The 25,572-nt window shown below is 42.0% G+C and overlaps 1 protein-coding gene across 1 annotated transcript; it reads left to right on the top strand.

Annotated features, from left to right (window-relative positions):
* The first annotated feature begins 18,976 nt into the window (after positions 1–18,976).
* LOC139382792 (sal-like protein 1) lies at positions 18,977–25,327 on the top strand. Its single transcript, XM_071126964.1, has 3 exons — positions 18,977–19,049; positions 21,082–24,473; positions 24,902–25,327. Exons 1-3 carry the CDS (start codon positions 18,977–18,979, stop codon positions 25,325–25,327), a joined length of 3,891 nt encoding a protein of 1,296 aa, XP_070983065.1.
* The last annotated feature ends 245 nt before the right edge of the window (positions 25,328–25,572 follow it).

The raw sequence follows: 25,572 nt of genomic DNA, 5'->3' as shown, positions 1-25,572 counted from the left end.
TTATAATGTGTTATGTCTATGTGTATCTTTTTTCATCATTTTTGCTTTTTAGTAAATACATATTCAACTAAGATTGGTGTGGTACGAATTCATTGGTGAGACCCGGGTCCGTGCAGATTCACGGGCTATCAGAACGAGATTGGTAGAGGCAACTGGTTAATTAGCGGCTGTTGTAAAATCGATATTCTGATATTCTTTGAGTTCCTTTTGGAAATAGAAACTCAATAAAAACTAGTTTTCCGGGGCCTCCCGGGTGGCGCAGTGATTAAGGGCGCTGTACTGCAGCGCCAGCTGTGCCATCAGAGTCCCTGGGTTCGCGCCCAGGCTCTGTCGTAACCGGCCGCGACCGGGAGGTTTGTGGGGCGACGCACAATTGGCCTAGCGTCGCCCGGGTTAGGGAGGGCTTGGTCGGTAGGGGTGTCCTTGTCTCATTGCGCACCAGCGAATCCTGTGGCGGGCTGGGCGCAGTGTGCGCCAACCAAGGTGGCCAGGTGCACGGTGTTTCCTCCGGCGCATTGGTGCGGCTGGCTTCCGGGTTGGATGCGTGCTGTGTTAAGAAGCAGTTGGTTGGGTTGTGTATCGGAGGACGCATGACTTTCAACCTTCGTCTCTCCCGAGCCCGTACGGGAGTTGTAGCGATGAGGTTAATGAGTTAATAATTGTTAATAATTGTTAATAATTCAGTTAATCAAGCAATTAGAAACTTTAATCATTCGATGATTAACTAATACAATGTCACGACACCACCAAAGGACAATAAATGCACATCGGAGGCCTACTCCCCACCAAACAACGAGACAGACATGGCGGAAGGCACAGGTAACAATGTGACACTTACAGAACTTACCCCCGCTTTGGGAGAACTACGTGTTGCCTTAGCTGAGGATCTTAAGGCCACTATTGCTGAACTGGACACCAAAATCGAGAGCACCATTCGAACGGTCACTTAGCAGGGCCAGAGTATTGTGGACCTTGAGAAAGCTTCTGATTTCAACGCTGGTAGGATCGGCGAGTTAGAGACGCTATGCACGTCATTGCAGGATAGTGTGCAGAGGCTTTCGGTGAAAGTGGTCGACCTGGAGGGCCGATCCAGACGTAATAACCTTCACGTTGTTGGTCTGGCAGAGGGGGTGGAGGCGGGCTCTCGCCCCACCGACTTCTTCGCCAAGCTATTGAAGGATGCAATGGGATCGGATGTTTTGGCTTCGGATCCCCAGCTGGACCGTGCACATCTCGCCCTTGTCCCAGGGCCTGGACCGGGCCAACGTCCTCGCCCAGTAATCATCTGTTGTCACAGTTTCAAGACCAAGGATATTATCCTGCGCGAAGCTCGAATGAGGGTCAACCTGTTACATAAAGGGCACCCCTTCCCCTATGAGGATTATGCGCCCGATGTGGCAAAGCACTGCGCCGGCTACAGAGATGTCATGACCAAACTCAACAAACTCCATCTTCGCCCAGCCTTGCTCTTCCCTGCAAGACTAAGAATTACCCCACTTTCCGGTGAGAAGATTTGTCTCTCCTCGGTTTTGGACGCAGATAAGTTTATCTGGGAATATATGCCAATCCCCGTACAGGTTAGAGTGCCTTGTGTGTGTTACGGTCTGCTCATGGACTCAGCAAGGGCTACCGAACACGTAAGACGCTGAGACAACCAATGGAGGCGGTCAGAGCTCTCATTTAACTTAAGTTCACTTTCATTCCGGCTGTGTTCAGAGAGATGCCTATTTGGGAGGCCTTCCAGGTTTGATCATTGACACTTTCGGATGGATATACTTACATTCCCCCATTTTTGTTTTGTTTCGTTAATTATTTTTCAATTCTTACATTATTCTTATTACCATACCATTTATTTATTGGTTGCAGGGGACTGGGGGTGATGGTTGGGAAGGGGCAGACGCAGACACCTGGTTAGAAAGTTTATGTTTTGTGTGGTTCTGCCTTTGTCATAGCCGTGGGCCGCTCTCCCGATTAGATTCCCACCAACCCTATGTAGTGCATGTGTCTGTGTAGGTGTGCATACATATAATTATTATTTGGACTCTATTATTATTTTCTCATAGCATTTTAGTATTATGTATGTGTATATTTTAAGTTAGTGTAGATTATTATTCTGGGGTATGAATGTTTGTGTATGTAGATGTAGGTATGTATGTGTATATATGCATATGTATGTATGTGTATATATGTATGTATGTGTGTGTGTGTGTATAAGTCTATATATATAAAAAATATATATATATATATATATATATATGTATTTTTTTGTATGTATATATATATATATAAAAAACATATTTTTTTATTTTATTTTTTCTTTTAAATTTTTTTGGGGTTGATCTCGGGGTACGTTTAATTTAGCAAAATCCTTGTTCCGATCTCCTAACCCACAATATGTAAATGTAGTGCTGTCTATGTCGGTTGCTGATGGTTTATGTTTATATCGGCATTGCTTAGCAATATAATCTTTTGATCTTGTTTATCTCAGGGATTGACCCAAGATGATGCTTAAGTGCGCAATATGTTTAAGTTGCAACTTAATCTGTTTAGGTTTATTAGATGCTAATTGAACACTTTATTCGCGGGAGCCTCCTCAGTTCAAATGTTAGTAGAAGTTCTAGGATAGTGAGAGGGGAATGTATAGTTGGGATTTTATTTTTGCTTTACCTCTTGTTCGAGGGCGCGCCGTGCTTTTTTGGCATCGGCCAGAGAATGTGTTTATTATTTTTATTTTTCTATTTTTTTCTCTCCTATTTGTGTATGCCTGTTAAAGGTGGGTTGATGGGGGGGGTAAATGTTGGGAAAAGTAGGGGAACAGGGTGGGAAGTAAAGGTGCTTGCAGGGGGGAGGGGTGGGTTGGATACTGCTCGGGTGTAGGTGCTACATATGCTGATCGTTATGGTTTGGTGCACTTTCTTGCCTTTTTATTGAGTTACATGTTATGCAGGCCACCATAGGCACTACAAATGAGAGGAGGGCGGGGCTTACATTCACTTCCTGGAATGTCAAGGGTTTACACAATTCAATTAAGAGAGGCCAGGTCCTAGCCCACTTGAAAGCACTCTCGTCTGATATTATATTTTTGCAAGAAACCCATCTGAAAAATAATTCTCAAAGCAGACTTAAATGTAGGTGGGTGGGGCAAGTGTATCACTCTAACTTCTCTGCCAAAATGAGAGGCACAGCGATTCCGGTACGGAAAGTAATTCCCTTTCTACATAAAACCACTATTGCTGATAAAGAGGGTCGTTATGTGATCGTAATAGGAGAGATCCACTCTACCTCTGTAACTCTACTAAATATCTAAATATCTATGGGCCAAACATTGATAACCCCTCTTTTTTTTAAGAGTCCTTGCCCTGATTCCAGATTTCTCCCATACTAACCTGTTCATTGAAGGGGACCTTAACTGTGTGCTAGACCAATATTTGGATAGATCCTCTACCCGGCGAACCCCTACCTCCTATTCAAGCGAATTCTTGAATACCTACATTAAAAATTCGAACTTATTTGATATATGAAGGATCGCTAACCCTACGGGTAGGGAATACTCCTTTTACTCTCATGTTCACAATGTTTATACTCAAATTAACTACTTTTTGGTTGATGCTAAACTACTCCCCTATACCTGTAATGTGAGGTATCATGACATTATAATCTCGGACCACAGTCCACTCACCTTCTCCCTGAGATTGGGTGACATCGTACCAAACGAGAGGGTCTGGAGTTTGAATCCTCAGCTCCTCACAGAACCAACATTCTGTGAACATCTTAAAGACCAAAATACATTTTTCTTTGATACCAACGACAACATAGAGACTTCCCCAGCATTATTGTGGGAAACACTGAAAGGCTTATTTGAGAGGCTGGATCATCTCCTTTCAGACTGCCAGGAGTAGGTAAAACAGAGGAAAATTGGTAGAACTGGAGGGACAAATTAACCTGCTGGATATGGAGAATGCTAGCCATCCATCTATGGAGAAACATAAAAAATGGTCTCTTTCAAATTTGAATATAATCAGATTCTCTCAGCTAAAATTGCTCTCTATGCCAAGCAAAAATATTTTGAGTTTGGTGACAAACCAAACAAATTACTCACCAGACAACTTCGAAAAAATGTGAGCGACTGAATTATTCACAAAGTTAAATCTGCATCTGGGGAATTACTCTCTTCCCCCAAAGACATCAATGACAGATTCTGTCAGCTTTATGAGACTCTATATACATCTAAAGCGGATCCTAAGCCCTTAATTATGCAAAACTTTTTGGAGGACTGTAATCTTCCTGCCCTGAACCAGGAAGATTCTAACTTTCTGAATAAGGAAATATCTCTTCAAGAAATTTGAGAAACAATTAAATCTCTAAAGAGTGGCAAGACCCCGGGCCTAGATGGATACCCTGGTGAATTCTATAAAACATTCAGCAACATGCTCTCTCCCTACCTGCACAAAATGTTGGTTCAGGCCAATGAGGATGGAGCTCTCCCTTCTACTTTGGATGAAGCATTCATTACAGTTATACATAAGAAGGGTAAAGATCCGGAAGAGGTAGGGTCATACAGACCAATATCTCTCCTTAATACAGACCAAAAGATTTTAGCAAAAACTCTGGCTAACAGGCTGAGCACTTTAATTGGCAAATTGGTCCAGACCGGCTTTATCCCTAACAGAAACTCATTCTTCAATCTCAGGCGCCTCTTCAACATTATGTATTCTCAGAGGTTACCCAACGTGGACCTTGTCGTTATATCTCTTGACGACGAAAAGGCATTTGACTAAGTTGAGTGGTCCTATCTATTCAAGGTCCTACAGAAATGTAATATTGGAGATGGGTTCATAAATTGGATCCAGCTTTTATATAGGAACCCCTGTGCGAGAATACTCACTAACCAATCATTGTCGCCCCGATTTAACCTTTACAGAGGGACAAGGCAGGGTTGTGCGCTGTCGCCTATGCTCTTCGCCCTAATTATTGAACCTCTCGCTCAGGCGATTAGATCTCATGCAGCAATATGCGGCTATAATACTAAAGATACTCTAAATAAGATTTCCCTATACGCAGATGACATTCTCCTCTATGTAACATAACCCCAAGCTGGTATTCCAGCTATTCTTGATGTGATTCATTTGTTTGGTACCTTCTCGGGATACAGAATAAATTGGAACAAGAGTGAATTAATGCCCATACGTTTGCAAAACACCTCCTAGCTAGAACATCTTCCAGTTAAGGTATCTTCAGAAAAATGTACCTACCTAGGAATTGTAGTTACCAAACAATACTCCTTACTATTTAAAGAGAATTTCCCCTCTCTGATGCAAAAACTCAAGGCAAACATACAATTTTGGAGAACTCTCCCAATTTCTCTGCTCGGAAGAATTAATGCCATTAAAATTGTCTTCTTCCCACAACTGCTCTACCAATACCAGAACATCCCAGTTTTCATACCTAAATCCTTTCATAAACAACTGGACTCAATTATCAATCCTTTCATCTGGGGTTATAAAACACACAGGATAGGTAAAAAACACCTCTGCAAATCCTAGATGGAAGGAGGATTGTCTCTCCCAAAGGTTATATTTTATTACTGGGCCGCTAACCTCCGCGTTGTTACGTTTCTGCTGGATGACGCACCTCCGTAATCCAGCTGGTTTAGTATGGAGCGTGAGGAGTGTCACCCCTTCTCTATTGGTGCTGGGATTTTGTCGCCTGTCAATCTGGAGATGTCACTTTATCGTAACAATCCTATTATACATAGCACAGTCCGAATCTGGAAGCAAATTAAAGTCCACTTTGAGCTTAGACCAATGTCATTCATGCTCCCTGTTGCCAGGAATCCCTACTTTGCCCCTCTAATCTTGATAACACCTTTGAGCGATGGGGAGAGTTGGAGATAAGTACCATATGTGATTTATACTGTATATAGAAGGGATCTTTGCTTCCTTTGAGTTGCTGAGGGAAATGTATAATTTTCCCAGAAGTAACTTTTTCAGATACCTACAAATTAGAGTTTATGTTAGAAAACACCTCCCGACATTTGTGAATGCTAAACCTTCCATGTTTGACGGATGCATAAAAATATGCCCCACCTCAGACAAACTGATATCTCGTCTATATGGCGCTTTTCAATCTGTTAGCACACCTTCTACAGATGCCATTAAGGCAAAATGGGAGAAAGAACTAGGGACTGGCATTTCGGTGGCAGACTGGGAAGATAGCTTGGAGTATATCCACACATGCTCCATTAACTCCAGACATTGTCTCATACAATTCAAGGTATTACACAGATTACACTATTCCAAAACCAAACTGCATAGGATATGTCCTGATACATCCCCTATGTGTGATAAATGTCAGGCTGCGCAGGGTACACTGCTCCACTGCTTTTCCCTATGCTCTAGCTTGTATGGTTATTGGTGTGGAATTTTTAGGATCCTCTCTGAAGTTTTGGAGACTTCAATAGACCCAGACCTGCTTCTGATAATCCTGAGAGTGTCTGATTCCCTAAACGGATTAACCAACCCCCCAAAACAACTAATCTCTTACAGTCTCACTTCGGCAAAACAAATAATCTTGTTGTTTTGGAAAAGGAGGGAAGCGCCCTCTACCAAATTATGGCTCAGCGAATTGGCAAACACTGTACACTTGGAAATAATTAGATATATTCTGAACAATAAATGATCAACATTTGATCAAATCTGGCAGCCTTTCCTCTCATACTTGGACCAGTCGGCGCTGTGAATTTGTACTTTTTAAAGCACTCTCCATTGTAATATTTTAATCTACCTTTGGGCAGCATGTGCTGGTCCTGCCATCTACCCTCTTTCTTTCTACCTGTCCTTGTTCTGTATGTCTTGTTTTGTAATATTTGTATTGTTGTTCCTGTCTGCTCTTTTATGTCTAGATAAGAATTGTATACCTGTCTTTTATACCTATACACCATTCTTGTGTGTGTTCAATAAAAAATATTTTAACAGAAAAAAAAGGGAAAAATAACTTGCTCCAGAGCGCTTAGGGACCTCAGACTGGGACAAAGATTCACCTTCGTGGGTAGGTGGGTAGTGACAATGACCCTATCCATCCGTTGTATAGTGCTAAATAACTGACACCAATTTAGTTCGAATTCCATCAGAGCTGTTGCGTCACAAACTTTTTAATCAATTTTGTCCACACTACTCGCCGCCATTCGTCTTCTCATTAAACACTGATACAGTATATGGGTATGTCAGCGGTCACCAACCGGTCGATTGGGATCTGGTCGATCTCCAAGGCATTTCTAGTCAATCCCAAACATTTCTGTAAAAAACCCAACGATAAAGCCTTGCGTTTAAAAAAAACATGTTTTTTCATCTCGTGCCTTTTGGCGGTACATTTACATTTTAAAATTTTTGTAATTTAGCAGATGCTCTTGGGGTGGGAGGGAGCCTAGTGGTTAGAGCGTTGGGCCAGTAACCGAAAGGTTGCTAGCTCGAATCCCCGAGCTGACAAGGTAAAAATCTGTCATTCTGCCCTTGAACAAGGCAGTTAACCTACTGGGCTGTCATTGTAAATAAGAATTTGTTCTTAAAACCTGTTTGGGCGCATGAACCACTAGTGGGACACCTACGACAACATCCGATGAAATTGCAGAGCCCGAAGTTCAAAATACAAAAATCCTAATTTTAAACATTCATGAAAATACAAGTGTCATACATCATTTAAAAGCTTAACTTCTTGTTAATCCAACCTCGTTGTAAGATTTCAAAAACGCTTTACAGCGAAAGCATACCATCTGAGGACAGCGCCCCAAACCAAAATACTTTTTCAACCAGCACAGGCATCACAAAATCACAAATAGCGATTAAATAAATCACTTACCTTTTGAAGATTTCCTCTGTTTTGCAACCCAAAGGGTCCCAGCTACACAATGAATGGTTGTTTTGTTTGATAAAGTCCTTTATATCCCAAAAATGTCAGTTTAATTGGCGTGCTTGATTCAGTAATCCACTCGTTCAACATGCATACAAACGAATCGAAAGAGTTACCAGTAAAGTTTGTCCAAACAAGTCAAACGATGTGTCTAATTCATCCTCAGGTACTCTAATATCTAAATAAACAATAATATTTAAGATGGAGAATAGTATGTTCAACAGGGCAGATAAATAACAAAGAGCGCGCACCTCATTCACACGTCAACAAGACTAGATTTCTAATGAGAGACACCTTGTAGTTTTTCCAACTATTTGCTCATTTTTCAAAAAACAAGCCTGAAATCCTTTCTAAAGACTTTTGACATCTAGTGGAAGCCATAGGAACTGCAATCTGGGTCCTATCTATTTGTATATCCCATAGGCAAGCATTGAAGTGGCCTGTGACCTCAAACAAAAAACATTTCCGGATGGATTTCCCTCGGGTTTTCGCCTGCCATATCAGTTCTGTTATACTCACAGACATTATTTTAACAGTTTTAGAAACGTCAGAGTGTTTTCTATCAAATGCATATCCTAGCATCTGGGCCTGAGTAACAGGCAGTTTACTTTGGGCACTTCAGTCAACCGAAATTCCGGACAAAAAACAGTATGCTAATGAAGTTTAACTGACTTGCCTAGTTAAACAAAGGTTAAAAAGATAATGATCCAGTGTTCTTTTGGGGAGTGCACTTTCCCTTCCCCTTTTAATGTTTACACACATTTTCATACTTTTTTCCCGTAAAAGCAGCTGCACCGGATTCAGCTGCCCTAAGCGCCGGGTAGTCATAGTGTTACGATTTAGAGCCATTTAATGTGTCTGATGGTACAAATCCGCCTTCCTGCAGCACTGACACCAAATCAACTGCACTATAGGCCTACCACTGGAAAATTGGATTGCTCAGATTTTGTCTGCAGTAGCGTAGCAGGCGTAAAAAAAGGTTGATACTGTGAGATTTGAAAACTTTTAAAACCATGACCAGAGAGAGACTGTCAACGAATACAGCAAAGAGATGCTGTTTTTATGAGTGAGTTCATGTTTAAGTTCTTACTCAGCACTGTCAACACTTTTTATTCAACACTTCAACACTATATAAGCCAGAAAATGTGTGTTCTACCTACTTCCACTCACGCATCTACCAACACTACAACTGTAATGAATGAGTAGGAAAGGGTATCAATAGGCTTGGGTATTTTTTTTATATTGAGGAATATTTCTCTGAGTAACAACATGAATTTGTGCATGAGGCAGAAATAGTTTCGCCATTAGCTGGAAGACTTGTCTCTTTTTGGTCAGTGTCAGTGGAAGAAAGGGAGAGCGGAGGGACATTGAGAAGTGTACCCTCAGTCTGCTGCTCTCTCCCTCAGCTGAGACTGACCATCAGATGCAGGCACCATCAGCCCAGTAAAATAAAAAACACATTATTTAAATGTATGCCTCACAAGTAATACAACAACTGATCTATTACCAGTGTGATCATATAGCCTACCTCAAATTCTGAAATGTATTTTCTTTTAAATGGTCCGAACAACAATACATTGACAAGGCTATTCAAGCAAAGCCAATACGCAGTGATAATGTATTGGGCCTTTAACCTACTGCACAAACCTAATTGCTACAGTAGTGTTTTTAATAGGTTAATGTTGCATAGGCTTAAGTTTAAGTCATGTTCCAAAAAAATCTGAGCAGTAGATCTCGACTTGCATTTTGACTCAGAAAGTGATCTTGACTCAGAAAAGGTTGGTTAGGTTTTGTATCAGTTACGATAGTACCAGTTATGTCCTCTGGGTGGAGACTTATTCAAAGGATTGCAGTATAGGTTGGCCTGGGTATTTTGCAAACAGCAATCAGTCAGTATCATGGGTAGCCTACTGGTATTGTTAAAATTGTTTTCTTCAGGTTTGTTTCAGGACCTCAATACGCTAAAGCAGAGTGAATATTAAACAATGAGCACAGCTATATATACATACATCCCTATACATGACCGTGTACATGGACAGCACATTTGTTCTGTTTGCAAAAGAGAATACATGCACAGGGGTGTCTGGACCATTTCATTGTTTTGTAGACAATGCCATTCACTCTACCCTTCACTTGCATAGTGCATTTTTAAAATTACATCATACAAAGAAAAGTGCATATCTATTCTATATAGAGAATACAAAGACAGATACTGTATGGACATGCCATATGCATGTGTGTACCGAGTACTCCTCCATCAAACTTTACAGCTGTCATTATGCATGTGGCAGGTAGCATTCTCCTAGCATCCGCCAAACCCAGATTTGTCCATCGGACTGCCAGATGGTGAAGCATGATTCACCACTCCAGGGAAAGCGTTTCCACTGCTCCAGAGTCCAATGGCGGTGAGCTTTGCACCACTCCAGCCGATGCTTGGCATTGCGCATGGTGATCTTAGGCTTGTGTGCGGCTGCTCGGCCATGGAAACCCATTTCAAGAAGCTCTCAACGAACAGTTCTTGTGCTGGCGTTGCTTCCAGAGGCAGTTTGGAACTCGGTAGTGAGTGTTGCAAACAAGGACAGACGATTTTCAGCACTCGGCGGATTCTTATTTACAATGACGGCCTACCAAAAGGCAAAAGGCCTCCTGTGGGGATGGGGGCTGGGATTACAAATAAAAATAAATGAAATAGAAATATAGGACAAAACACACATCACAACAAGAGAGACAACACAACACTACATAAAGAGAGACCTAAGATGACAACATAGCATGGCAGCAACACATGACAACACAGCATGGTAGCAACACAACATGACAACAACATGGTAGCAACACAACATGCCAGCAGAACAACATGGTAGCAGCACAAAACAGGGTACAAACATTATTGGGCACAGACAACAGCACAAAGGGCAAGAAGGTAGAGACAACAATACATCACACAAAGCAGCCACAACTGTCAGTAAGAGTGTCCATGATTGAGTCTTTGAATGAAGAGATTGAGATAAAACTGTCCAGTTTGAGTGTTTGTTGCAGCTCATTCCAGTCTCTAGATGCAGCGAACTGAAAAGACGAGCGACCCAGGGATGTGTGTGCTTTGGGGACCTTCAACAGAATGTGACTGGCAGAACGGGTGTTGTATGTGGAGGATGAGGGCTGCAGTAGATATCTCAGATAGGGGGGAGTGAAGCCTAAGAGGGTTTTTATAACATGATTCCATATGTGTTATTTCATAGTTTTGACGTCTTTACTGTTATTCTACAATGTAGAAAATAGTAAAAATAAAGAAAACCTCTGGAATGAGTAGGTGTGGCTCACCCAGACGATTTGCATTGCCACCCCCCCACCCCCCCTTTTAACGCTGCTGCTACTCTCTGTTATTATCTATGCATAGCCACTTTAATAACTCTACCTACCTGTACATAATTACCTCAATTACCTTGACTAACCAGTGCCCCCGCACATTGACTCTGTACCGGTACCCCCTGTATATAGCCTCGCTATTGTTAAGATTTGATTTTATTTTATTTGAAAATAGTACAAATAAGAAAATCCCTTGAATGAGTAGGTGTCCGAACCTACTGTATGTACATATATTTTATTTATATATTTGCTAAATATATTTCCCCAATATATTTAAATATATTCATATTTTATTGAAATATTGTATTTTTTGTATGGGCCAGGTTGTAACATCAGATCCATCTCCAGCTCAAATATGAGCCACAGTTCCAGTCAGTGTATAAACTGTGAGACTGACACCAACCAGCATCCCTTTATGAAACGATGCAGTGTCTGTCTGTCCAATACAGCCATAAGCACATAAATCAATGCTTGTGAGGAAAACAATGGTATTTCAGGGTCTATTGTTTCACCAAGCAGGCCGGGGATGCTTTGGATTTAATTATTAGATTTGATGATACATTTCTCTCTGTTTGTACCAGTGACAGTATAATTCACTGTTTGTTCTGAGGCCAGTGTGTACAGTGTGCAATAAAGACAGCTGCGAGAGATGAGTCTCTCATTGTGATTGTTAGCCTGCCAGCTGAGCTACTAATGCAAGCTGCCATTTGAAATCAGCTATCAGTAATGGGTTATTACTAATAGGGTATAAGTTGTGAGCAGTGCGCAATACTCAAATGTAAACAGTTATAATCAATAACAGCTTTTTCAACTATATTTGTCCCACGTAAACTGTAAGATCTGACATAGATCTTCATCTCATCTCGAGTTAGCTGTCTGTTGAGAGATAATAATAATGATAAAAACTATTAGTTATGTCAGAGTGGGATGATTTTACATGACAGTTATCAGCTTCTGCCAACTGATGGGGTTAAACCTGTGAAATCAATCAAATATGATCTCTGGCCAGTCTCTCTGGGTGCTAAAACATTTCCTTTATTATTAACCAGAAATGTCAGACCCATTTTGAAAATGGTTGTTGTTAAATTGAATACATTTTATGTTTATGAACACTGTAGGCCAATTGCTAATGGATAAGGCCTTCACCAGAATAAATGTGCACGTTGGTGCTTGCCATCTGTATTCATGGGAGTCTTGTGTGTTAATCCAAAACAAAAATCTATCAACAGTTTCTAGTGTGGGCTGTATGAAAAATGTCATGGTCAACTGTTAAGAGAAATGTCAAAGTAATTAGTGCAGTCAATGGGAAGTCATCTTGTCTCTTAGGCCTGTGGTGTATGATGAGTTATATGCGGCAAGCTGAGCAAATCTAAGGCTTTCTTGGCTAGTAAAATTTCTGACTAGTAGCACAGCTGGATGAGGAGTTTATCAATGTATAGAGACCATTTTTTATCATAGGGGAATTAGGTTAGTGTTTGTCATGTGTATTAAAACGTGTATGGTTTGATATGGCTCTATCTCTGCATGGCAATGTGAATGGTGTGTCACTCATAAATTGTGTAAAGACGTACTTTTCCCTGGCAGGGCGATAATTTACTCCAGTTGAGCACATATCTGTGGAGTGCACGTATCTGGGGCTTAGTGTTGTAAACATGGTGGGTTTTAAGACCTGACTGTCAGAGATTGACAGGATAGTATAAACTCCACCGGTCATTTAAAGGAAGCATTTGGTCTTGTTTGTCTTCCTTCCTTTATTTTAATGGCATGATTTACTATGTCACAAACTTCATGTTTACCTTTAAAACAAAACTGTAAATTTGGTGAGCATTACGCTAGGAGGAGCTACAAAATACCCTGGGTGTTTAGGTTGGGGAGATGGTTCAATTTGGTATTTTTATAAACAGGAAGACCAACTTGACCAAGGTTGTTGTGTTGTCAGCATCAATCTCCAGCTGTCAAATGACATCATCGCTATGGAAACAGAGCTCCTGTGGAATATTTTTCAGAGGGATTATGTGATCATATTTGTTATTATCTTTTCTCACTTTTTTCTAACTCTTTGAGCCTTCTGACTGCCATCTTAGTCTTTTCAATTTTGTTTAAATAGAACTTTACAGATCTCTTTTGTGCTTCTTGTCCATTCAGATGCAGTGATATTCCAAAGAAAAGCCTGTCACAACCACATTTAACTCCCTTTCTAAACCTCAAGGCCAGATTAGGTTAAATAACTAACATTTTAATCAGCAGAGAGCAGGAAACGTTCTAACGATCCCTTGCATTGTTGCACAAAAAGCATAGGAACATGAAGCAATGAAGGCTTGAGGATGAAATCAACAAGCTGGGTTTAATACATCTTTCTGTCGACCACATACCTTGTATCACTAATCTGACATCAATGTTTTGAAACATTTGTTTTTCTCTCAGCTTTACAATCAGGAAAATGTGATTTTAGTTTGCTGGAGAGAAGGAACAAATGATTGAATATATTATTAAATAAATTAAATAAATTATTGAATTGAATATATATATATGTGTGTGTGTGTTATTTTACTCCACCTAAGAAGAACTCAGACACTTTCCTTCTGAGAACTTTGTGAGACAATAAGAGATTAGGGTTTGACGGCTGCACCTTTCAGAAGAGAAGGGGGACAGAACTAGAAACCTTAACTTTTGAAAAGCAATTGAACCTAAAGGATTCTGCCTGTCATAGTTAAGGCAGGGGAAATATGGGGGAAATGTACAAAAATAATAGAATATTTCAGTCATCCAGTCTTCAAAATGAATGATTGTCCCTATTTGTTTATTAAATGTCTCTAGAAGCAGATTTCAGGGGGAATTGTAATGGTGTTCAAGGGATGTCTATAGGGAACAGTGTTGACCACCACCAAGGAATTCCACTTAAAACTTTAACTCAGTATTCAGCACTTAGGCCAAAAATGCATCCTTACATAAAAGCACAATGACTCAAGACATTGTTGTCTGTTTCTAATGTTGATTCATACACTGCCTCAAAGTTGTACCTGGGGCATACAAAGGTAGCCTGCACAGCGTTGGTCACAGGAAGGTAGCTAAGGTGGGCAAGAAACTGTTTTTTTGTTGTTTACACGACTCACTGTGCTCTAACCGTTTGTCCCCTGAGTCTGTTGCTAAGGCCCTGGGGCCTGGGATGTTTGTGTGCTATCAGGCCCCTTCATACCTAATGACGGCAGGTGGGTGAGTCATAGGATGAGGCAAGGAGCACCTGGCACGCTCCCTGTCAGCCCCTACCTGTGAAAAAGGCAGACCAGACAGATATGTATTTGTGTATTTGAGCTGTGAAATGAATCAGACATGACTCAAAGGATCCAGTGGACAGTAATTGTCATGTTCATAGAGCTTCAAAGGGGGAGGTGAATTCCAAACCTCTAGGGTAGTTGGTTGACTGACTCAGGTCATCCATGTTTTTGTTCATGAGAACACTGAAAAAAGGTGCCAGTTAATGATAATGTATGGGAATAGTAGGCTACACACAAAAACATGGAAACAGACTTATAATTTTAACATGAATGAGTTACCAATGAGTGTGATAATCATTGAAACTGTTTCAGCCAATTGATTGCACACACTCACAGACTTTGATGTGTGACATTGCACCAGCAGATAGCCTATACACAATCCCACACTGATCGGTACAAACAGTCATAATCACTCTCTTCCGCCACCCTTTCAGTTTTGATACAATAGCTTTGTAACCAATAGCATTGCTGGCCAGCATTGATGACTTCAAGTCATGCTGGATACTAGAAACAGACTACAATATCAAACACTTAACAGTGAACTGTTGTGGATCTTAATGTTTTTCCTCATAATCCTGGACTATCGGACCACCATTTTATTACGTTTGCAATTGCAACAAATAATTTGCTCAGACCCCAACCAAGGAGCATCAAAAGTTTTGTTATAAATTCACAACACAAAGATTCCTTGATGCCCTTCCAGACTCCCTCTGCCTACCCAAGGACGTCAGAGGACAAAAATCAGTTAACCACCTAAGTGAGGAACTCAATTTAACCTTGCGCAATACCCTAGATGCAGTTGCACCCCTAAAAACTAAAAACCTTTCTCATAAGAAACTAGCTCCCTGGTATACAGAAAATACCCGAGCTCTGAAGCAAGCTTCCAGAAAATTGGAACGGAAATGGCGCTACACCAAACTGGAAGTCTTCCGACTAGCTTGGAAAGACAGTACCGTGCAGTATCGAAGAGCCCTCACTGCTGCTCGATCATCCTATTTTTCCAACTTAATTGAGAAAAATAAGAACAATCCAAAATGTATTTTTGATACTGTCGCAAAGCTAACTAAAAAGCAACATTCCCCAAGTGAGGATGGCTTTCACTTTAGCAGTAATAAATTCATAAACTTTTTGAGGAAAATATCAAGATTATTAGAAAGCAAATTACGGACTCCTCTTTAAATCTGCGTATTCCTTCAAAGCTCAGTTGTCCTGAGTCTGCACAACTCTGCCAGTACCTAGGATCAAGAGAGACACTCAAGTGTTTTAGTACTATATTTCTTGACACAATGATGAAAATAATCATGGCCTCTAAACCGTCAAGCTGCATACTGGACCCTATTCCAACTAAACTACTGAAAGAGCTGCTTCCTGTGCTTGGCCCTCCTATGTTGAACATAATAAACGGCTCTCTATCCACCGGATGTGTACCAAACTCACTAAAAGTGGCAGTAATAAAGCCTCTCTTGAAAAAGCCAAACCTTGACCCAGAAAATATAAAAAACTATCGGCCTATATCGAATCTTCCATTCCTCTCAAAATTTTTTGAAAAGGCTGTTGCGCCTCACTGCCTTCCTGAAGACAAATAATGTATACGAAATGCTTCAGTCTGGTTTTAGAACCCATCATAGCACTGAGACTGCTCTTGTGAAGGTGGTAAATGACCTTTTAATGGCATCAGACTGAGGCTCTGCATCTGTCCTCGTGCTCCTAGACCTTAGTGCTGCTTTTGATACCATCGATAGTTCACCACATTCTTTTGGAGAGATTGGAAACCCAAATTGGTCTACACGGACAAGTTCTGGCCTGGTTTAGAGCTTATCTGTCGGAAAGATATCAGTTTGTCTCTGTGAATGGTTTGCCTCTGACAAATCAACTGTACATTCCGGTGTTCCTCAAGGTTCCGTTTTAGGACCACTATTGTTTTCCCTATATATTTTACCTCTTGGGGATGTCATTCGAAAACAGAATGTTAACTTTCACTGCTATGTGGATGACACACAGCTGTGCACTTCAATGAAACACGGTGAAGCCCCAAAATTGCCCACGCTAGAAGTCTGTGTTTCAGACATAAGGAAGTGGATAGCTGCAAACTTTCTACTTTTAAACTCGGACAAAACAGAGATGCTTAGTCTAGGTCCCAAGAAACAAGGAGAACTTCTGTTGAATCTGACAATTAATCTTAATGGTTGTACAGTTGTCTCAAATAAAACTGTGAAGGACCTTGGCGTTACTCTGGACCCTGATCTCTCTTTTGACGAACATATCAAGACTGTTTCAAGGACAGCTTTTTTTACATCTACGTAACATTGCAAAAATCAGAAACTTTCTGTCCAAAAATGATGCAGAAAAATGAGTCCATGCTTTTGTTACTTCTAGGTTAGACTACTGCAATTCGCTACTTTCCGGCTACCTGGATAAAAAACTAAATAAACTTCAGTTAGTGCTAAATACGGCTGCTAGAATCCTGACTAGAACCCAAAAAATGTATCATATTACTCCAGTGCTAGCCTCCCTATACTGGCTTCCTGTTAAGGCAAGGGCTGATTTCAAGGTTTTACTGCTAACCTACAAAGCATTACATGGGCTTGCTCCTACCTATCTCCATGATTTGGTCCTGTCGTACATACCTACACGTACGCTACGGTCACAAGATGCAGGCCTCCTAATTGTCCCTAGAATTTCTAAGCAAACAGCTGGAGGCAGGGCTTTCTCCTATAGAGCTCCATTTTTATGGAATGGTCTGTCTACCCATGTGATAGACGCAGACTCGGTCTCAACCTTTAAGTCTTTACTGAAGACTCATCTCTTCAGTGGGTCATATGATTGAGTGTAGTCTGGCCCAGGAGTGTGAAGGTGAACTGAAAGGCTCTGGAGCAACGAACCGCCCTTGCTGTCTCTGCCTGGCCGGTTCCCCTCTTTCCACTGGGATTCTCTGCCTCTAACGCTATTACAGGGGCTGAGTCACTGGCTTACTGGTGCTCTTTCATGCCGTCCCTAGGAGGGGTGCGTCACTTGAGTGGGTTGAGTCACTGATGTCATTTTCCTGTCTGAGTTGGCGTCCCACCTTGGGTTGTGCCGTGGCGGAGATCTTTGTGGGTTATACTCAGCCGTGTCTCAGGATGGTAAGTTGGTGGTTGAAGATATCCCTCTAGTGGTGTGGGGGCTGTGCTTTGGCAAAGTGGGTGGGGTTATATCCTTCCTGTTTGGCCCTGTCTGTGGGTATCATCGGATGGGGCCACAGTGTCTCCTGACCCCTCCTGTCTCAGCCTCCAGTATTTATGCTGTAGTAGTTTGTGTCGGGGGGCTAGGGTCAGTTTGTTATATCTGGAGTACTTCTCCTGTCTTATCCGGGGGTCCTGTGTGAATGTAAGTATGCTCTCTCTAATTCTCTCTTTCTTTCTTTCTCTTTCTTTCTCTCTCCCGGAGGACCTGAGCCCTATGACCATGCCTCAGGACTGCCTGGCATGAGGACTCCTTGCTGTCCCCAGTCCACCTGGCCGTGCTGCTGCTCCAGTTTCAACTGTTCTGCCTGTGGCTATGGAATCCTGCCCTGTTCACCGGACGTGCTACCTGTCCCAGACCTGCTGTTTTCAACTCTCTAGAGACAGCAGGAGTGGTAGAGATACTCTTAATGATCGGCTATGAAAAGCCAAATGACATTTACTCCTGAGGTGCTGACTTGCTGCACCCTCGACAACTACTGTGATTATTATTATTTGACTTTGCTGGTAATTTATGAACATTTGAACATCTTGGCCATGTTCTGTTATACTCTCCACCTGGCACAGCCAGAAGAGGACTGGCCACCCCTCATAGCCTGGTTCCTCTCTAGGTTTCTTCCTAGGTTTTGGCCTTTCCAGGGACTTTTCCCTAGCCACCGTGCTTCTACACCTGTATTGCTTGCTGTTTGGGTTTTTAGGCTGGGTTTCTGTACAGCACTTTGAGATATCAGCTGATGTACGAAGGGCTATATAAATAAATTTGATTTGAACACAATAACTTATTTTTAAGTACTTCTTATGAGCTTTTCGAGTTTCAAGTGATTTAATTGAATGTAAGATATACATTTCAGTATTATCAACATCATTTCAATAAAACGGTGACGTTTGTTACATTTCAAAATATGTTCATTAACTTTTTCCAAGGATTGGACAGTTGGAATATGGACACTACCCACAGCGGATTGCCTTTACATAAACTGTAAATGTGCGCGCGTCGTCAACTCTGCGCGCGCTGTCAAGTGTCGTCTCCTCCACGAAAGAGAAAACGGTGGTGCGCGCTCTGTCAGCTGGCAATAACTACTACAGAGTTCATTCAACACAACAAACTGTATGAATGGATTCAGATTCCATAACTCCGAACTTCCGAAGCATATTTCTTTTGACATTTTCTCTTCTGTCTGAATTGATGTGTGGAACTGGGACATCATCATGTCGCGCAGGAAACAAGCAAAGCCTCAACATGTACAGTCGGATCATAATTTGGCTTTATCGGAACGCATTGGTAAGTTTGGGACGAAACTGTAGGCTAAATGGTTATAAGGGAACATATGATGCAATTGAAAATGATACGAAGATAATTTAATAGTTGTGTGCAATTCTGTACTAGATTTAGGGCAATTTTAGGCTTACAGAAGTTGCAAATGATTACTTTTTTCATTGTGTGATGATTGACAATGGAGGCTTCATTTTTTTTGAATGTCAAATATTATTGTTAGTCTAATTGTCCATAGCCTTCATTTTATTACTAATAATGTCTCAAAAACAGTCATCACAATTCAATTTTCATGTCAGACATGAAATCTGTGTGTCTGCCCCTTTCAATTGAACAGAAATGATGTAGTCATAATTTACGAGTTAACACTTTCTACTATTCCTGGCTAAATAGGTAATACATATTTTTTTTATAGTCAATAATTCATTGCATTTAATGTATTAGTTTATTTAGAAATTGCAGTACTATTTATTGGTGGAAAAAGTACCCAATTGTCATACTTGAGTAAAAGTAAAGATACCCTAATAGAAAATGACTCAAGTAAAAGTAAAAGTCACCCAGTAAAATCCTACTTGACTCTAAAAGTATTTGGTTTAAATATACTTAAGTATCAAAAGTAAATGTAATTTCTCAAATATACAGTACCAGTCAAAAGTTTGGACACACCTACTTATTCCAGGGTTTTTCTTTATTTTTGCTATTTTCTACAATGTAGAATAATAGTGAAGATATCAAAACTATGAAATAACACATATTGAATCACGTAGTAATCAAAAAAGTGTTAAAATAATCAAAATATATTTTATATTTGAGATTCTTCAAAGTAGCCACCCTTTGCCTTGATGACAGCTTTGCACACTTCTTGGCATTCTCTCAACCAGCTTCATGAGGTAGTCACCTGGAATGCATTTCAATTAACAGGTGTGTCTTGTTAAAAGTTAATTTATGGAATTTCGTTCCTTCTTAATGCGTTTGAGACAGTCAGTTGTGTTGTGACAAGGTAGGGGTGGTAACAGAAGATAGTCCTATTTGGTAAAAGACCAAGTCCATATTTTGGCAAGAACAGCTCAAATAATTGAAGAGAAACGACAGTCCATCATTACTTTAAGACATGAAGGTCAGTCAATGCGAAAAATGTCAAGAACTTTGAACGCTTCTTCAAGTGCAGTCGCAAAACCGTCAAGGTCTATGATGACACTGGCTCTCATGAGGACCGCCACAGGAAAGGAAAACCCAGAGTTACCTCTGCTGCAGAGGATAAGTGAAGTCGAGTTACGAGCCTCAGAAATTGCAGCCCAAATAAATGCTTCACAGAGTTCAAGTAACAGACACATCTCAACATCAACTGTTCAAAGGAGACTGCGTGAATCAGGCCTTCATGGTCAAATTGCTGCAAAGAAACCACCACTAAAAGGACACCAATAAGAAGAAGAGACTTCCTTGGGCCAAGAAACACGAGCAATGGACATTAGACCGGTGGAAATCTGTCCTTTGGTCTGATGAGTCCAGCGATCGAGTCTTTGTAAGACGCAGAGTAAGTGAACGGATGATCTCCGCATGGGTGGCTCCCACCGTGAAGCATGGAGGAGGAGGTTTGATGATGTGGGGGTGCTTTAATGGTGACACTGTCTGGGATTTATTTAGAATTCAAGGCACACCTAACCAGCATGGCTATCACAGCATCCAGCATTCTGGATGAGTTGGACCGCAGAGTGAAATAAAAGCAGCTAACAAGTGCTCAGCATATGTGGGAACTCCTTCAAGACTGTTGGCAAAGCATTCCTCATGAAGAATGCCAAAAGTGTGTGAAGCTGTCATCAAGGCAAAGGGTGGCAACTTAAAAAAAAAATGTGTTTAACACTTTTAGGTTACTACATGATTCCATATGTGTTATTTCATAGTTTTGAAGTCTTCACTATTATTCTACAATGTAGAAAATAGTACAAATAAAGAAAAACCCTTGAATGAGTAGGTGTGTCCAAATGTTTTCATGGTACTGTATATATATAAATAACCTTTACCTCCTTCTTGTCTGTTTCAGGGGGCACCCATGACAGTTTAGCGACTCCCCCCATTTTGGTCTCTTGTACTCATGTCTGCAGCAGATGCTGTGCTGCGTTTGTTGAACTATCAGATCTGGAACTACATGTCAGGGATTGCTCTCCCAATCATTTAGTCCTGATCGTCAATGATAATGAAGATCCAGTGTCGTCTGCTGAAATATTCCATCTAGCCTTGTCGCCTCGTAAAGCAGTGGAACCAGTTGAAACAGTCAACAACTCTGAAATGGAAGAGTGCTGTGATCTGTCGGAGGAGAAGTCAGAAGTGAAGGAAGAATCCATGAATGTTTCAAGAACTAAGAATAGCCATTGCCGGCTAGATAGCCCCAGTAGCATCAGTAGCAGCCGGAAAAGCAGTACTGACAGCAAGACTGACATTGTTTCATGTACCTCAGTTCTCCCAATTTCACTACCTCAACCTGGCAGCGATCTGTTGGAACATCAGGGGACATTCTCATGGTTCAACAGCAATGTCATCATTGAAAACCTAAAAAGCACTAAAGTGGCAGTGGCCCAGTTTCCCCAGCAGAGCCGATCGGACACCGGCAGCAGTGGCAGCGGTAAGATGGCTGTCTCTTCTCTGATGGAACAACTCATGGCCTTGCAGCTGCATCAGATTCACCAGCTGCAGCTGATTGATCAGATTCGTCACCAGGTCTTACTATTTGCTTCCCAGAGGTCTGAGGTATCAGAGACACTGACACAAACACCCATCAGCTGCCCTCAGGTTAGTCTAGTATCAACGCAGGCCAGCCAGTTGACAACCCTCAGTTCCCATCTCTCCCAGCAGCTAGCTGCAGCTGCTGGATTAGCCCAGAGTCTCGCCAGCCAGTCTGCCAGCATCGAACACTTTAAACAATTAACAGCAAAAGTGCAATTACCACAGAGCCCCTTTGGAAGGAGTATTGAACACTCTAGCACTGAACCCTTGCAAAGTATACGTAAACGCATAGCTTCAGCAGTTAGCAAGCCCCACTCTAGAAAGAAGTACACTCATGCTAGCGGTCTGTACCCTCAACTCAATTTTTCAGCCCAAACCATAAGGAACTCACCGGCACTTGGCACAGGTAGCTTGCTAAACCGATCAAATACACCACGTCTATCTCCGCCACCACCCAGCAATCAAACACTCTCTAGCGCTGGACCAAGCATTGGCACAATTGTGCAGGACCTGAATGCCTTAAAGGCGCTAGCCGGACAAAGGAAAGGAAAACCATCCAATGTGACTTCTTTCGAACCCAAAAGCTCTTCCAAAGAGGCCTTCTTTAAACATAAATGCAGGTTTTGCGCTAAGGTTTTTGGGAGTGACAGTGCCTTACAGATCCATTTGCGATCCCACACTGGGGAGAGGCCATACAAGTGCAACATCTGCGGGAATCGTTTCTCCACCCGTGGGAACTTGAAGGTACACTTCCAGCGGCACAAAGAGAGGTTCCCCCATATCCAAATGAACCCTTACCCTGTTCCAGAACACCTGGACAACATCCCAACCAGCACAGGAATCCCGTATGGCATGTCTATACCACCAGAAAAAACAGTTACATGCTGGCAGGATAGTAAACCATCCCTAGCCACCTTGACTACTTCTGTAGGCATGTTGCTCCAAACTGGATCACCCAACTTACCCTTTCTCATCAAGAAAGAGGAGCAGCCTGTTTCAATAACTGCATATTCCAGTCCAGTTGTACGTGATTCATCTAGTGCAATAAAGAGCGTAGACTTGATAGAGGCTGGAAAAGTCCCAAAGTTCCACACCATGAATCTGAAAACAGACAACGTTATACCTCCCTTGACCTTTAGCTCGAAGATGAGCTCCACAACAGAAAGATCAGCTGACTATGTATCCGTCAATGTCACTTCCATCAGCACAAATCCCATCAAGTTGGAACAGTTCAAGACCAAACATCCCTTCAGAGGAGGAGTCCTTGATCCCATGCAGACATCAGAGACCTTGAAACTCCAGCAGCTGGTTGAGAACATTGACAAGAAGGTGACAGACCCCAATGAGTGTGTCATTTGCAACCGCATACTCAGTTGTCAGAGCGCCCTCAAGATGCACTACCGCACCCACACAGGAGAGCGGCCCTTCAGATGTAAAGTGTGCCGACGGGCGTTCTCCACCAAAGGGAACCTGAAGACGCATCATGCGGTTCATCGCACCACACCGCCACTGAGGGTCCACCACTCCTGCCCTATCTGCCAGAGGAAGTTCACTAACACTGTTGTCCTTCAGCAGCACATCCGTATGCATACGGGTTGCCAGATTCCCAACACCCCTCTCTCTGAACAGAACTACCCAATGTCAATGGAGTCTGATGGAGGTTCAATAGATGAGGCGAAATTAGAAAAGTTGGAGAACCCTTCTGATGATTTAGACTTCAATGACAGTGAGATCGCAGGCATGTCTAGGTTTAATAACTCCTCGTCCGGCAGCATGTCTTCCTCTCCATCTGATAGTACAGGAGCAGGCTCCTCTGATCCCGAAAGGACAACTAACTATCATAGGCCAGTGGAGGAGAAGCAGGTCAACTGGTTTAAGACGAAGGTCTATGACTCGTCATCTCTTGGAGGTGACCGAAGTGGTGGGAGCCTTGCTGTTTCTGAGAATACCGTTGACAAGCAGTCTCTTTCCCAAAGCAAGAGTGTTCCAGTATGTTCTAGCCCCACAAGCTTTGAGGAAATGTACCAGAAAGCTTTATCCCAGGCACATATCAATCCAAACATTTTGCAGTTCACTGGCACTGGTCCACTGGTGTCCCTTGACCATCTAAAATCTTTAAACCGACTGAAGGATCCCACTAACATGGTCTACACTTTCCGTGAACAACTAGGCATATTCAAGAACACTGAATGTGATATTTGTGGTAAGACCTTTGCCTGCCAAAGTGCCTTGGACATCCATTATCGAAGCCATACCAGGGAGAGACCATTTATTTGTACAGCTTGCAACAGAGGGTTTTCCACCAAGGGGAACCTCAAGCAGCACATGCTAACACATCAGATGAGGGACCTGCCATCCAAGTTGTTTGAGCCCACCACTCCCAACATTGCCTCATGCCCCAACAACTCTGTACATCCTCTGAGCACCCAAATGATCAAGACAGAAGTGAACAGATTCCTGGGTAGTGCCCGCTATGGGGTACCAAGGGATCTTCTAGGCAGTTTGCGTTTGAGGATGTCCTCTGCCTCTTCCTCCCCAGCGCTTGCCACCCAGCCACCTCGACGGACTCCCAAGCAGCATTACTGCCACACTTGTGGGAAAACCTTCTCTTCTTCTAGTGCCCTGCAAATTCACGAGAGGACTCACACTGGGGAGAAGCCGTTTGCCTGCACTGTCTGTGGTCGGGCATTCACCACCAAAGGAAATCTGAAGGTACATTCCACTTTTACACTTATAAGATAGGGTTTAGAGAGATTGTCAAGAAACAACATGTGAAAACTGTGAAAGAGATGGACACTTGATATAAAATCATGCCAAGTTCAGCTTTTTTTCTTCTTCATTAATTCAGTATATATAATTTCGAAAACCCAGAACAGAAATCTTGCGCCAGTTACTCGATTCAAGTCTATGGGCCAAATGTCCCCTCCTGTTCTGAATTTCAAAAGATTTCAAAATCTAGATTTTTCCAACTAATCAGTGGCGAAAAACCAGTTCACCGGAACAACTGTTGCTTGTTAGTCTTCTGACAGATGTTACGATACCATTTATGTTACGTACTCTGTCCACGAGAAATGTAGTATATCGAACCATTTGTCTTCATAAAAGGAGTGTGACTCACCATTGCTCTCTTCCTCATGTAGGTCCATATGGGAACTCACATGTGGTGTAGCACCCCCACCAGGCGAGGACGCAGACTGTCTGTGGACGGACCATTGATGTTTATGGGAACTCATCCTGTGAAGCTACCAGAGCCTCCCCAGAGGCCAGACATTAGGTCCAGTAATGGAGACTCCTTTTTTATCTGGAACCACTGTACAGACTCCTTCTCTAAGAACTTGGCCATGAGGACCAATGATATCTCAGTCGGAGGTGGGCCTCACCTCTCTGGACCAATGGGGCATGGGGCCAGCTCACCCATAGGGGGCGTAAATGTTGGTCGGGACAAATTTCACCATACAGAACACAATGCTGCTCTTGCGCTGCCTGGTAAAGATGATACCAAAAGAGCGACTCACTTCTGTTTCACTCGTTTGATAGAAGAGAGGAAGGAAATGATTACAAATTAAAGAGTCTGAATATTATCTTAGGAGGAAATTAACTGCGATGTTCTTTGGAGTTTGTATATAAATGATAATAACCTTATTTGGAGTCAAGTGGCTAGGAAAGTCTCAGATTTTCAGTGTGCTTATTAGAGTTGGACTCAATTTTTACTACCTATTCACATGGGTAGAGTAGCCTACTGGTTGTGTACAGATGTAGGGTCTTAATTTGAGCCAGTTTGCTTCCTGCAGCAACAAGAAATGTGGATTAT

Source organism: Oncorhynchus clarkii, chromosome 2 (genome assembly GCF_045791955.1).
Source record: "Oncorhynchus clarkii lewisi isolate Uvic-CL-2024 chromosome 2, UVic_Ocla_1.0, whole genome shotgun sequence".
NCBI lineage: Eukaryota > Metazoa > Chordata > Actinopteri > Salmoniformes > Salmonidae > Oncorhynchus > Oncorhynchus clarkii.
Note: the sequence above shows the minus strand (reverse complement) of the source record. Positions and strands in the feature narration are given on the sequence as shown.